This window comes from Petromyzon marinus, chromosome 52 (assembly GCF_048934315.1).
Source record: "Petromyzon marinus isolate PM22_M1 ecotype Great Lakes invasive population chromosome 52, UKy_Petmar_22M1.pri1.0, whole genome shotgun sequence".
In the NCBI taxonomy this organism is placed as follows: Eukaryota; Metazoa; Chordata; class Hyperoartia; order Petromyzontiformes; family Petromyzontidae; genus Petromyzon; species Petromyzon marinus.
Window position 1 is genome coordinate 10,053,402 of NC_133718.1, and position 11,923 is coordinate 10,065,324.

Consider the following 11,923-nt stretch of genomic DNA (forward strand, 5'->3'; position numbering starts at 1 on the left):
ACAAAAAAAGGGAAGCACTGTTAAGCTTATAAATAAGAATTATTGTATATTTGCATGTAACACTCTAAAAAATGTACTGTATGGTAAATACAACTTAAAATAAAGTAACATAAAAAGAAATTCGTTTTGTTTTCGTTACCTTGAGTCCTGATGCTGGCTTGGTTGTGTAGGAGAAATTAATTAAAAGAATTTTGATTTAAAGCTTTGGTGACTGCAGTAATTCATATTCTTAGCTCTTTCGGTAAAGTCACGTTGAAGGGAAACAATAAAATATATATAATAAAATTCTCACGACGTTTCGACTGCAACACAAACGGCAAGAAACATTTGAAAAAATGTTTTTTGCCGTTGGTTTTCACACCTGATGATGACTACTTGTGTTGCAGTCGAAACGTCGTGAGAATTTTATTGTTTATATATATTTTATTGTTATTGTTTCCCTTCAACGTGACTTTACCAAAAGAACCAAGAATATGAATTACTGCAGTCACGAAAGCTTTAAATAAAAATAAAGGTTTTGTTTTGGGTCGCGTAAATATCAATGCGTCGTGAAACCCGCACAAGTTGTGCATATTCCCAGTTGTTTTCTCCAGTCGTGCATCCTCCCTCACGCACTTAGCCAGCTCGTTGTAGGCAACTTTTATTTTACACTCGAATTAATCTGGAGCTGTGCCCTCTACCAGAAGAAACTCGACTCCCAGAGACCACTCTCGGTTGATGGTGGTGAAGAAGCCAAGGCTGTCGGTCCCTTACGTAATTAATACTGCAACAACAAGGAGACACGTGAGTTGGTTGTCATTGGTGGTTATTGGCAGTGGAAGGCCGCGTGTCTTGCTGCCTCAGAGAGAAGAGAAAGGCGCTGGAATGCGACGAGAAAAAAACTGCCCTGCAACTTCAAACTCGCAAACGATTGTCACCAGCGGCCATCTTACGTGAGGGAAGCGTCGCCCGTTGTGGTGAACGGGAAATCCGGCGATGACGTCTTCAACACGCCCCTCCACCTCCCCCCGTTTGCCCCCCCCCCCACCGTTAACCTCCCCGCTACCGCTAGGGGCGCTGCGCGAGACGCCGCCCGAGGCAAATAAATAAATAATAAGGGCGCGGCTCGGTCTGTGACGTCATTCATCCGGTTTGGGGGCGGGGTCAGCGCGTCACATCCGGCGATGACGTCACAATCGTCACAGGCTTAATACACACGTGACGCTCACACGCGAGTTTCACACCCGAACTGGCTTCGCGTTGGCAACACGTCGTGGCAAGATGCTGCTCCTGCATGTAGTCATACCGTTTGTCGCGTTGCTCTTGATTCACTTTTCCAGACTGGTTGACTACAAAGGAGGAGGCAGTGTCAACTACCCGACTCCATTGGTCACAAAGCCCAACATAGACCCCTTGCCATGCGTTGTGTCACAGCAGCTCATGGCCGTTGCGATAGTGATGATGGCTGTGATCCAGATATTCCTGTGGCGACGTTGGAGCTGTAACCTATCCAACACCCAGCGTTACAGCACCATGCTGTGCGAGGAAAACGTGAAGCTGCGTCAAAGAAGACGCACGGTGGAAGACGACAACGCATTCCTTAGGTTCAGGGAGGCGGAGACGCGTAAAGACAATGAGGCGTTGCGTCTAGAGATACTGCTTCGGGATAACGCAATGGTGCTGAATCAACAGATGCTGTGTGAACAGAACTGGCTCGTAAAGAAGGAGAATCAACGGCTGCGTCACGAGAACGAGAAGCTGATTCGTGCCGCAGCCGCCCACGCCGCCACGGCCAACGTCTCCGCCAATGCCGCCGACGCTCCCACCGCCGCGAACGCCGACGCCGATGACGCCACCACCGCCGTTATCACGACTAACGAGGAGACCTCCTTTGCTGCCACAGCCAACACCACATCGTCCACCAATGCCGCAGACGCTCCCACCGCCTCGAACGCCGACGCTGATGACGCTACCGCCTCCATCGCCGCCACTGACACCCCCACCGCCAACGTCACCAACAAGACCAAGAAGCTTAAATTTCGATGTCTCAGAAACTTATTTCGTAAACGCTTCAATTTGACACGTTTAAGAGCCCGAATAAAAACATCACCCACATAAAGTCAAAAGACAAAGGACCCCCGTATAGCCTTAACAGACTGTTTGGATAATGGCTGTTAGCAAGGAGGTATGACGTACACGACCACTCCTCACACACACATGGACGCACACACACGCACGTGCCTGACTTACTAATGGGTTCTGTTCCCGAGGACCCTTCGTAAGTCGAATGGTTTGTCAGTCGGGAAGCAATAATGTACTGTATTTAAATGCACATATCCGTCGGTGTCATAAAATGTGTTATGGTTAAACAAAAAAAGGGAAGCACTGTTAAGCTTATAAATAAGAATTATTGTATATTTGCATGTAACACTCTAAAAAATGTACTGTATGGTAAATACAACTTAAAATAAAGTAACATGAAAATAAATTCGTTTTGTTTTCGTTACCTTGAGTCCTGATGCTGGCTTGGTTGTGTAGGAGAAATTAATTGTTAATTAAAAGAAGAATTTTGATTTAAAGCTTTGGTGACTGCAGTAATTCATATTCTTAGCTCTGTCGGTAAAGTCACGTTGATGGGAAACAATAAAGTAATAATATATATAAAACAATAAAAATTCTCACGACGTTTCGACTGCAACACAAGCAGTCATCATCAGCTGTGAAAACCAACGGCAAGAACATTTTCACACCTGATGATGACCGTTTCTGTTATGGTCGAAACGTCGTGAGAATTTTGATTGTTTTATACATATTTTGTTTCCCTTCAACGTGACTTTACCGAAAGAACCAAGAATATGAATCACTGCAGTCACGAAAGCTTTAAATAAAAAAAGAAAGGTTTTGTTTTGGGTGGCGTAAATATCAATACGTCGTGAAACCCGCACAAGTTGTGCATATTCCCAGTTGTTTTCTCCAGTCGTGCATCCTCCCTCACGCACTTAGCCAGCTCGTTGTAGGCAACTTTTATTTTACACTCGAACTAATCTGGAGCTGTGCCCTCTACCAGAAGAAACTCGACTCCCATAGACCACTCTCGGTTGATGGTGGTGAAGAAGCCAAGGCTGTCGGTCCCTCAGGTAATTAATACTGCAACAACAACAAGGAGACACGTGAGTTGGTTGTCATTGGTGGTTATTGGCAGTGGAAGCCCGCGTGTCTTGCTGCCTCAGAGAGAAGAGAAAGGCGCTGGAATGCGACGAGAAAAAAAACTGCCCTGCAACTTCAAACTCGCAAACGATTGTCACCAGCGGCCATCTTACGTGAGGAAAGCGTCGCCCGTTGTTGTGAACGGGAAAGCCGGCGATGACGTCTTCAACACGCCCCCCCCCCCTTCACCTCTCCCTCCCCTCACGCCGTGAGGGGACACAGGGATTGGCAAAAGCGAGAAACTTTTCCCTGTGTAAGATGGTCGACAGCAACGCGTACATCGCGGCAGCGCTCCCGACCCCCCCTACCGTCCCCCCACCCCCCACCGTTATCCTCCCCGCTACCGCTAGGGGCACGGCACGAAAAACCGCTTGAGTTAAAATAAATAAATAAGGTGCACCTCGGTCTGTGATGTCACAGACCCCATTTTTTGGGGGGGGGGGGTCAGCTGACGTGCCCGGCCGGTGTCGGATTCTAACCGCATCACATCCGGCGATGACGTCACATTCGTCACAGGATAAATACACGTGAGAGGGCGATGGTGCTGCATCCACAGATGCTGCATGAGGAGAGCCGGCTCGTAGAGAAGGAGAATCAACGGCTGCGTCACGAGAATGAGAAGCTGATTCGTGCCGCAGCCGTCAACGTCAGCACCTCCACCAATGTCACGGACACTCCCAACGCTGCGAACGCCAACACCAACAACGCCATCACCACGATGCCAACACCGCCGCCACTAATGCCATTGCCAAGACGAATAAACTTTCATTTTTATGGCTCAGAAACCTCTTTCATTCAACTATTTCATTTTAAAAGTTAAAAAGCCCGAATGAAAACATCACACACAAAGGCAAAAGACAAAGAACCCCCGCATAGCCTTCACAGACTGTTTGGACAAGGGCTGTTAGCAAGAACGTAAAACCTACACGACCGCTCCTCACACAAAGACAAAGATCCCCCGTTTTGCCTTAACAGACTGTAGGGGCAAGTGCTGTTAGCGAGCACCTATGAAGGCCGAAATGGTACACGAGTGGGTGGGTGGCCAGCACCACGCCCGACTGCCTTTGTCTCCCCAGTGGCGATGTTTACACCGCACCAGGTACTCATTTGAGGCTGAGTCGACCTAGGGGAGGCCCGGGACCGGTTCAGATAATCGTCACTGGTGTTGGCCGTGAGAGGGAATCGAACCCGGGTCGCCAGGTTCATAGCGCAGCGCGCTAACCGCTACACTATTGCTCCCCACACATGGACACACACATGGACACACACACATGGACACACACACACACACAAGTGGCTGACTTACTAATGCAGGGGTCGGGAACCTATGGCTCGCGAGCCAGATGTGGCTCTTTTGATGATTGCATATGGCTCGCAGATAAAACAAAATATTCTCACTTGTTTTAATCCATCCATCGATTTTTGACTGCGCATGTCCTGTTCAGGGCTGCAGGAGCAATTGTCCATTATTTTAATTGGATGATACTGGCCTACGTTTGCCGTTGCTGGGTAAAACAGGTAAACGCCCCCTTTTGAATCAGTCTGAGACTGCGTCTGCTCGGTCATTAGCTCAAAGCTAACCCTTCGACGAAGAAGATGGCGAAAAGAAAAAAAGACGACGAGTATAGTACATTTCAGGACGAATGGACCGAAGAATTCGCCTTTGTGGAGAGAGCGGGTTCTGCGGTGTGTCTAATTTGCAATGACAAAATTACATCGTTGAAACGGTCGAATGTAAAGCGGCATTTCGACACGCGCCACGCTACCTTTGCATCAAAATACCCTGCGGGAGACAGCAGAAAGAAAGCGTGCCAAGAGCTTCTGAGCAGGGTGCAAACTAGCCAGCAGCAACTCCGCGTATGGACCCGGCAAGGTGACTATAATTCGGCTAGCTTTGCTGGTTCTTTAGCAATAGTGAGGAACGGAAAACCATTCACAGATGGCGAGTATGCTAAAACGTTCATGCTGGATGTAGCCAATGAACTTTTTGATGATCTTCCGAACAAAGACAAGATAATCAAACGGATACAAGACATGCCTCTGTCGGCAAGAACTGTTCATGATCGTACCATCGTGATGGCAAACAAAGTGGAGGAAACGCAAGTGAAGGACATAAATGCAGCGCCGTTCTTTTCTCTGGCTTTGGATGAGTCAACAGACGTGAGCCATTTGTCGCAGTTCAGCGTGATTGCAAGATATGCTGTTGGTGACACACTGCGCGAAGAAAGTCTTGCTGTTCTGCCATTAAAAGGGTCCACAAGAGGTGAGGATTTATTCAAGTCTTTCATGGAGTTTGCTCAAGAAAAAAGTCTACCTATGGATAAACTTCTCTCAGTGTGTACTGATGGTGCTCCGTGTATGGTGGGGAAAAACAAAGGATTTGTGGCGCTTCTCCGTGAACATGAAAATAGACCCATCCTAAGTTTCCATTGCATTATACACCAGGAGGCACTTTGTGCTCAGATGTGTGACAGGCAGTTTGGCGAAGTGATGTCGCTGGTCATTCGTGTGATCAACTTTATTGTTGCCCGAGCCTTAAATGATCGCCAGTTTAAAACACTGCTGGATGAAGTTGTAAATAACTATCCTGGTCTGCTTTTGCACAGCAATGTGCGTTGGTTGTCAAGAGGGAAGGTGCTTAGCCGTTTTGCGGCTTGCCTGAACGAAATCCGGACTTTCCTTGAAATGAAAGGCGTCGGGCATCCTGAGCTAGCCGACACCGAGTGGCTCCTCAAGTTTTACTATCTCGTAGATCTGACTGAACATCTGAACCAGCTCAACGTGAAAATGCAAGGCATTGGAAATACAGTGTTATCCCTTCAACAAGCTGTATTTGCTTTTGAAAACAAGCTGGAGCTTTTCATCACGGATCTTGAAACAGGTCGTTTACTACATTTTGAAAAACTGAGCCAATTTAAAGATGCATGCACAGCAAGTGAGCCCATTCAAAACCTTGATCTCCACCAGCTAGCTGGCTGCACATCTAGTCTCCTACAGTCCTTCAAAGCACGCTTTGGAGAATTTCGTGAGCACACTCGTCTTTTTAAGTTCATCACCCATCCAAACGAGTGTTCACTGAACACAGCCGACCTGAATTACATCCCTGGTGTCTCCGTCAGAGATTTTGAAGCAGAAGTGGCTGACCTGAAGGCCTCAGACATGTGGGTGAATAAGTTCAAGTCACTGAATGAAGATTTGGAAAGAATCACACGACAGAAAGCGGAGTTGGCGAGCAAGCACATGTGGACAGAAATGAAAAAACTCCAACCCGAAGACCAGCTGATTCTCAAAACTTGGAACGCGCTTCCTGTCACATACCACACACTGCAGCGTGTGAGTATTGCTGTATTGACCATGTTTGGATCTACGTATGCATGTGAGCAGTCATTCTCACATCTTAAAAACATCAAGTCCAACCTACGATCACGTTTAACGGATGAAAGCCTCAACGCTTGCATGAAGCTTAACCTCACCAAGTACCAACCCGACTACAAAGACATCAGCAAATCCATGCAGCACCAGAAGTCGCATTAATGGTGAGTGTTATAACAACATTATTTAAAAGAATAAATTCAGAGGCTTATTATACTGACATTTAGTTGAATTCACATTTAAAATATATTATATGGCTCTCACTGAAATAAATTTCCAAATTTTTTGCTTTCATGGCTCTCTTAGTCAAAAAGGTTCCCGACCCCTGTACTAATGGGTTCTGTTCCTGAAGACCCTTCACAAGTCGAATGGTTCGTAAGTCAAGACGCGATAATTAAGTGTATTTAAATGCACATACCTGTAAGTGTTATAAAATGTGTTATGGTTAAACAAAAAAGGGAAGCATTGTTTGGCAGAAAAATAACAATAATTGTACATTTGCCTGTAACACTGTAAAAAATATACTGTATGGGGAATACAGCTCAAAATAAAGTTACGTGAAAATAAATTAATCCGATTTGTTTTCGTTACCTTGAGTCTAGTCACGTGGTAACACTGTGGTGGTATTGTGAGTAATGTATCACGTGGTAACACTGTGGGGGTATTGTGAGTAATGTATCACGTGGTAACACTGAGAGCCGCTTTAGGGGGTATTTGGCCTACTCTTTCACACGCTTTCCCCCACGATGTGCGACCTGCCGATCGATTAACCGCTCTAGTCGGCATGTAACAATCGCTTTTAATTCCTCGCCTAACAACACTCGCTCATTCGTATGACACACACGGCAACGCTCAAGTGTCCCAGCAGGCGAATGTGCTCACGTAAGGTGGAAAGCCAGGGAAGGGGGGAGGATGGGACAAGGGTGGCGACGGGTAGGCCCACGGTGGGACGCTCTGCTTCTGCTTGTGACCCTTCTTCCGTGCTCCGTGCCCACCCTTGGGTCTGCCTGGCATCTCGTAGTCGTCGGCGGAGGGGGCACTCTCCTGCGGCGTCGGCGCACACACGGGAACGCACATCGGAGAGACGCTTTCGCGCGATTCTGCATTCCTTAAATGACTACGGCTTAACCTCGTATAACGGACCATGCTCATGACGACAGCCCGTTTATTACGAGCATAGCTGCAGTGGCGTTAATTCTCATGTCGATTCGCATACTTCCACACAGCGTCCGGGTTACCTTAGCCACCCTACATATATAACGATCGTGCTCGCTGCCAAACATCCAATCATTGATGGGTTTTTCTTTTGTATTCTATGAATAATGTACACATGTACCTGCCTGTGTGTCATGTTTTAATTCAGCATTTGTTTAGGATGCCTGTTCAAATAAACCATTAGATATACACAGCGACACATTGACGCTGTCACGTGTTTCCTCAAGGTCCAGTTTAAGTTTTTCATTCCAGGTTCGCTAGTGGTTCGTTCTAAAGAGGAAATATCTGTATTTACATAACATTACATATGGGCCTTGAAACGACGCACTGCATTGTTGGCACAGCATGTACTTCCACAATGACAGAGATCCCCCGCATAGCCTTTAACAGACTGTTGGGGCAAATGCTGTTTGAGAGCATCTATTAATGCCGGCACGGCACGCGATGGAGATGGTTGGCCAGCACAATGCTTGGCTGCCCTTGTTTCCTCAAATGTGGATATTTACACACAGCACCAGGTGACTATTTAAGGCTGAGACAACCTAGGGGAGGCACAGGAAAAGATTAGATATGAGCCACTGTTATTGGTCGAACTCAAGTCGCCGGGTTCGGGGCATAGTGCACTCAACCACACCACCACTGTGCTTCCATTGGCACACGTAAAAGACAAAGATCTTCTTGAATTCTAAACCATGTGGCAGACGAGTCTGAAATCTGACTTAAAAATCGATCGAAATAGCCTTCATGAAACGGGTTTTCTTTACGTTTTTACTTCTCTTCAAATGCAATGCATTTGGTTCAACGCCGTTCCACAGCTTTAATTCCCCACGCAGAAAAAAATCTTCGTCTTGCCGATCAACCTACTCGTATTGTTACGCTGCAACAGAAGGGCACCTCCTCACCTCCACCCTCGGTAACACGGCTGAAAAAAACATCGGGCTGGGTCCACGTCCTGGCGAGAGCCACGTAGCTGCCAACGTTTAGGGGTTAGGCTGCTTTTCTTCACAAATGTATCAAAAACTTCCTTTCCACCGCAATGAATGATTTATGCTATAATTTACAGCACTTCATGAAACCCTCTTGAAAGATGAAGGTCTCACCATGCCGTATTGGGTCATGGAGGGGGGGAGTTGTTTGACCATACATCGCCATTTTGGTTTGTGCAAGATGGTCAATGTGGTCCCAGGACTGGTCTTGAAAAGTTACAAGTTTAAGCCTTGGGGAGGGGGGGGTCGGGTTTTTGCACCACTGGCTCAGAGTAAATGAACATTTGCCCCATTGCATGTTTTGAGCAGGAAAGGCAGCTCAACTCTCAACGAATCGATTAATCCGAATCCATCACAGCCCCGCCGCCCCGGCTCACCTTGCCGGCCCGGGACGCCGCGTCGGCGTCGCAGCTCGCGGCCGCGTCGCTCTCCCCGCCGGCGCGGGCGGCAGACTCCGCCGCTGGCGGCAGAAGATCGGCGAGCTTCAGCTCATCCTCGTTGCCGTAGCCCGTGAAGACCATGACGCACGTGCCGGCGCTGGCGTCCACCGACTTGATCGTGGCGTCGTAGACCACGCCGTCCTCGGACCAGGCAGCCTGGCACAGGTCGCCCGCCTCCAATGGCACGCGAGAGGTTGGCACAGAGACGGGCAACGATTCACCCCGTCTAGCCGACGCGTGCCAATGGAGCAAGCGCTGTTGGCACACCTACGAAGGACGGCATGGCGCAAGAAGGCGGCAATGCGGCCAGCACCACGCCTGGCTGCCTCGAGTCTCCACAAAGTAAACCGCTGTAGTCTGCGCTCCACCAACGGAAGAAAAGCAAAACTACATTAACTCTCTCCTGAAGAGCTCCCGTGGCTGGAAGACCTCGACATCGGCATTTAGCTGAGGAAAATTGCCATCCGCAGGACGGTGTATGCTTACGTACAATTTGTGTTCCTTGTTCTCAGTGTTGTCGCAGCGGGGAACACACAAAGGGACCGTTTGGCTAACCATCAAACTTTTGGCTCGCACTTTCAGATGCGCTTCTGCGGCCATCTGGAACGCTCTTCCTTTCCGATATTAGGAAGCCACTGGAGCTACGCACTTTTACATCTAGACTGAAAACTAATTTCTTTAGAAGTGCTTTTTGTGTTCAGATTCTTGTACTTCCCCCGCACCTCTGACTAGCGCGGTTGGCTATGTACGGTGCGAAACGTCGTGAGAATTTTAGTGTGTTATTTTTTTTACTTTATTATTTCCCTTCTACGTGACTTTACCGAAAGAACCAAGAATATGGTGCGAAAGTAGTTCAACATACATACATGAGAATCTTTATTTAGACTGGAAGAATTCGATGAGCTATGAAGCTCATTTTCACAGATGGTCCAGAATGGGGAGGTCAGAAAGGTACAACAGCAAACAATACAAATGAAATGATAGGAGTGAAAAATAAAGAAAATGGTTAGCAAGTCACTAAATATAAACAAAGGAATTTATTAATTACAGGAATCCGATTTATCAAGCTTGGGCAAGGCAGCAAAAAACAACAAAACAGTCCCAGGCCACACCGAGATAACACCACACAGTAGTAGTATCTCAATAAAATGGCACATTAACACTGAGCTCGCATCTGGCTACAGCTCCAAATGGCTCACACGGTGGAGCCTAAACAGACTGAGAGTGGATTTCGACAGAAGCAACTCTCTCACGAAATCATGGGGGGTTTCTACGCAAAAGAAGAATTTGCTTATGATAATATGGCTTTCCCCTTTCTGGCAATAAAATAGAAAGGGGAAAACCCTATTATCATAATTTAATACTGGCAAAGGAGGTCTCATGAAATAATTTGCTTGTCGGGAGAAGCAAACCTCATGGACCTTCTCCCTGAGATTTCCCTGCAGCACAACAATGCCAAACACCAGAAGCGGTGGCCTGTGAAGAATATTGGGGAAAGGCCAATATAGGTTGGACAGCAGACACGACAAAGCGGACAACTATTAACATCACGCAGGTAATGGTCAAAGTTATAAATTACATTTGCAAATAAACGTGACAGCCACATCCAGAGCACCAGTAATCTTCTGCTTCAGGATATTTACCTTGTCGGAGGGCGACATGCTGCTCCTCTTGTGCCGTCTCCGTGTCTTCGCCCGCTTGTTCACGGACTTTGTCTCCCCGTAGGTCTTGGGGCTCTCGCAAGTGCGGTGCCATTTTTGAGCGCTGTCTGAAAGAACACGGTCGGTTAGTTGAGGTTGGTTGGGTTTCGTGTGGCCACGGCCATATACACTGACGAAGTCACGGGCCGTAGGTAACCTACCCCTGCTCTAAGACGTGTAGGACCGGGTGTCTAGACCTGCTTCTGTACATACACGTACTACTTTGGAACGGCTCGTACAGTGTTGCCAACTCAGCAATTTTGTTGCTCGATTTAGAGGCATTTGGGGGGGTTTACCAAGCGACCAAATTTGAGTGACTTTCTGGGATAATTTTGAGGATTTAGAAGCAATTCCCGCTGCGTATGAATGTACGCCATTACATGACATTTAAAATGGCTCATCGACTCAAAAAAGCGCGCTCTTAGTAATCCTACGTCACTTTGCTATGGCACAGTGTCGAGTGCCATTTATTATAACTAGTCTAGGCATAATGCAGCCTTATTGAGTTAGCAACAATGCTGTCAAACCACTGTGTGTCCATTTTCCCCATTCATATTTGTGGCTGACATGTTTCCAACCTGCGCACGTATCACTGTGCACGTTCTCCGCCGCCTGGTGAGGAAGTTCGTTTAGACAAAAACAGTCAAATCAACTTGAGCAAGGCGCTTACCATCGAATGATAACACAGTACTCGAAGGTGTGCGCATGTTGAATTTCTTTCGCATCGTACGTAGCCAATCATGCTAATCGGAGGTGTGGGGGAAGGAGAACAAAAATGTAGCCGTAAAGAAATTAGTTTTGTAACCACTGGTGGTGAACGTGACACACGAAGTGTGTTATATTGTCGGGCTTTCCCGGGTATCCCTTGCAACAGGTGTGTTGTGTCTCAAGGTGTAAATATAACCATGTACACGCACACAGAGATACGAAGTGCACAAGTACACACAGACAAGCGATACAAAGACAAAGACCCCCCCCTTATAGCCTTAACAGACTGTTGGGGCAAGTGCTGTTAGTGAGCACC

The 11,923-nt window shown here is 47.4% G+C and overlaps 1 protein-coding gene across 2 annotated transcripts; it reads right to left on the minus strand.

Annotated features, from left to right (window-relative positions):
* Positions 1 to 8,246: 8,246 nt before the first annotated feature.
* On the minus strand, positions 8,247 to 11,541 carry LOC142931334 (survival motor neuron protein-like). Of its 2 annotated transcripts, none has more exons than XM_076075229.1 (2): positions 10,843 to 11,541; positions 8,247 to 9,373 (listed from the first exon to the last, which is right to left on the minus strand). In XM_076075229.1, exons 1-2 carry the CDS (start codon positions 10,858 to 10,860, stop codon positions 9,098 to 9,100), a joined length of 294 nt encoding a protein of 97 aa, XP_075931344.1. In that variant the 5' UTR covers positions 10,861 to 11,541; the 3' UTR covers positions 8,247 to 9,097. The 2 variants fall into 2 exon arrangements, with proteins under 2 accessions (XP_075931344.1, XP_075931343.1); XM_076075228.1 differs by having other exon boundaries at positions 8,247 to 9,466.
* Positions 11,542 to 11,923: the final 382 nt, after the last annotated feature.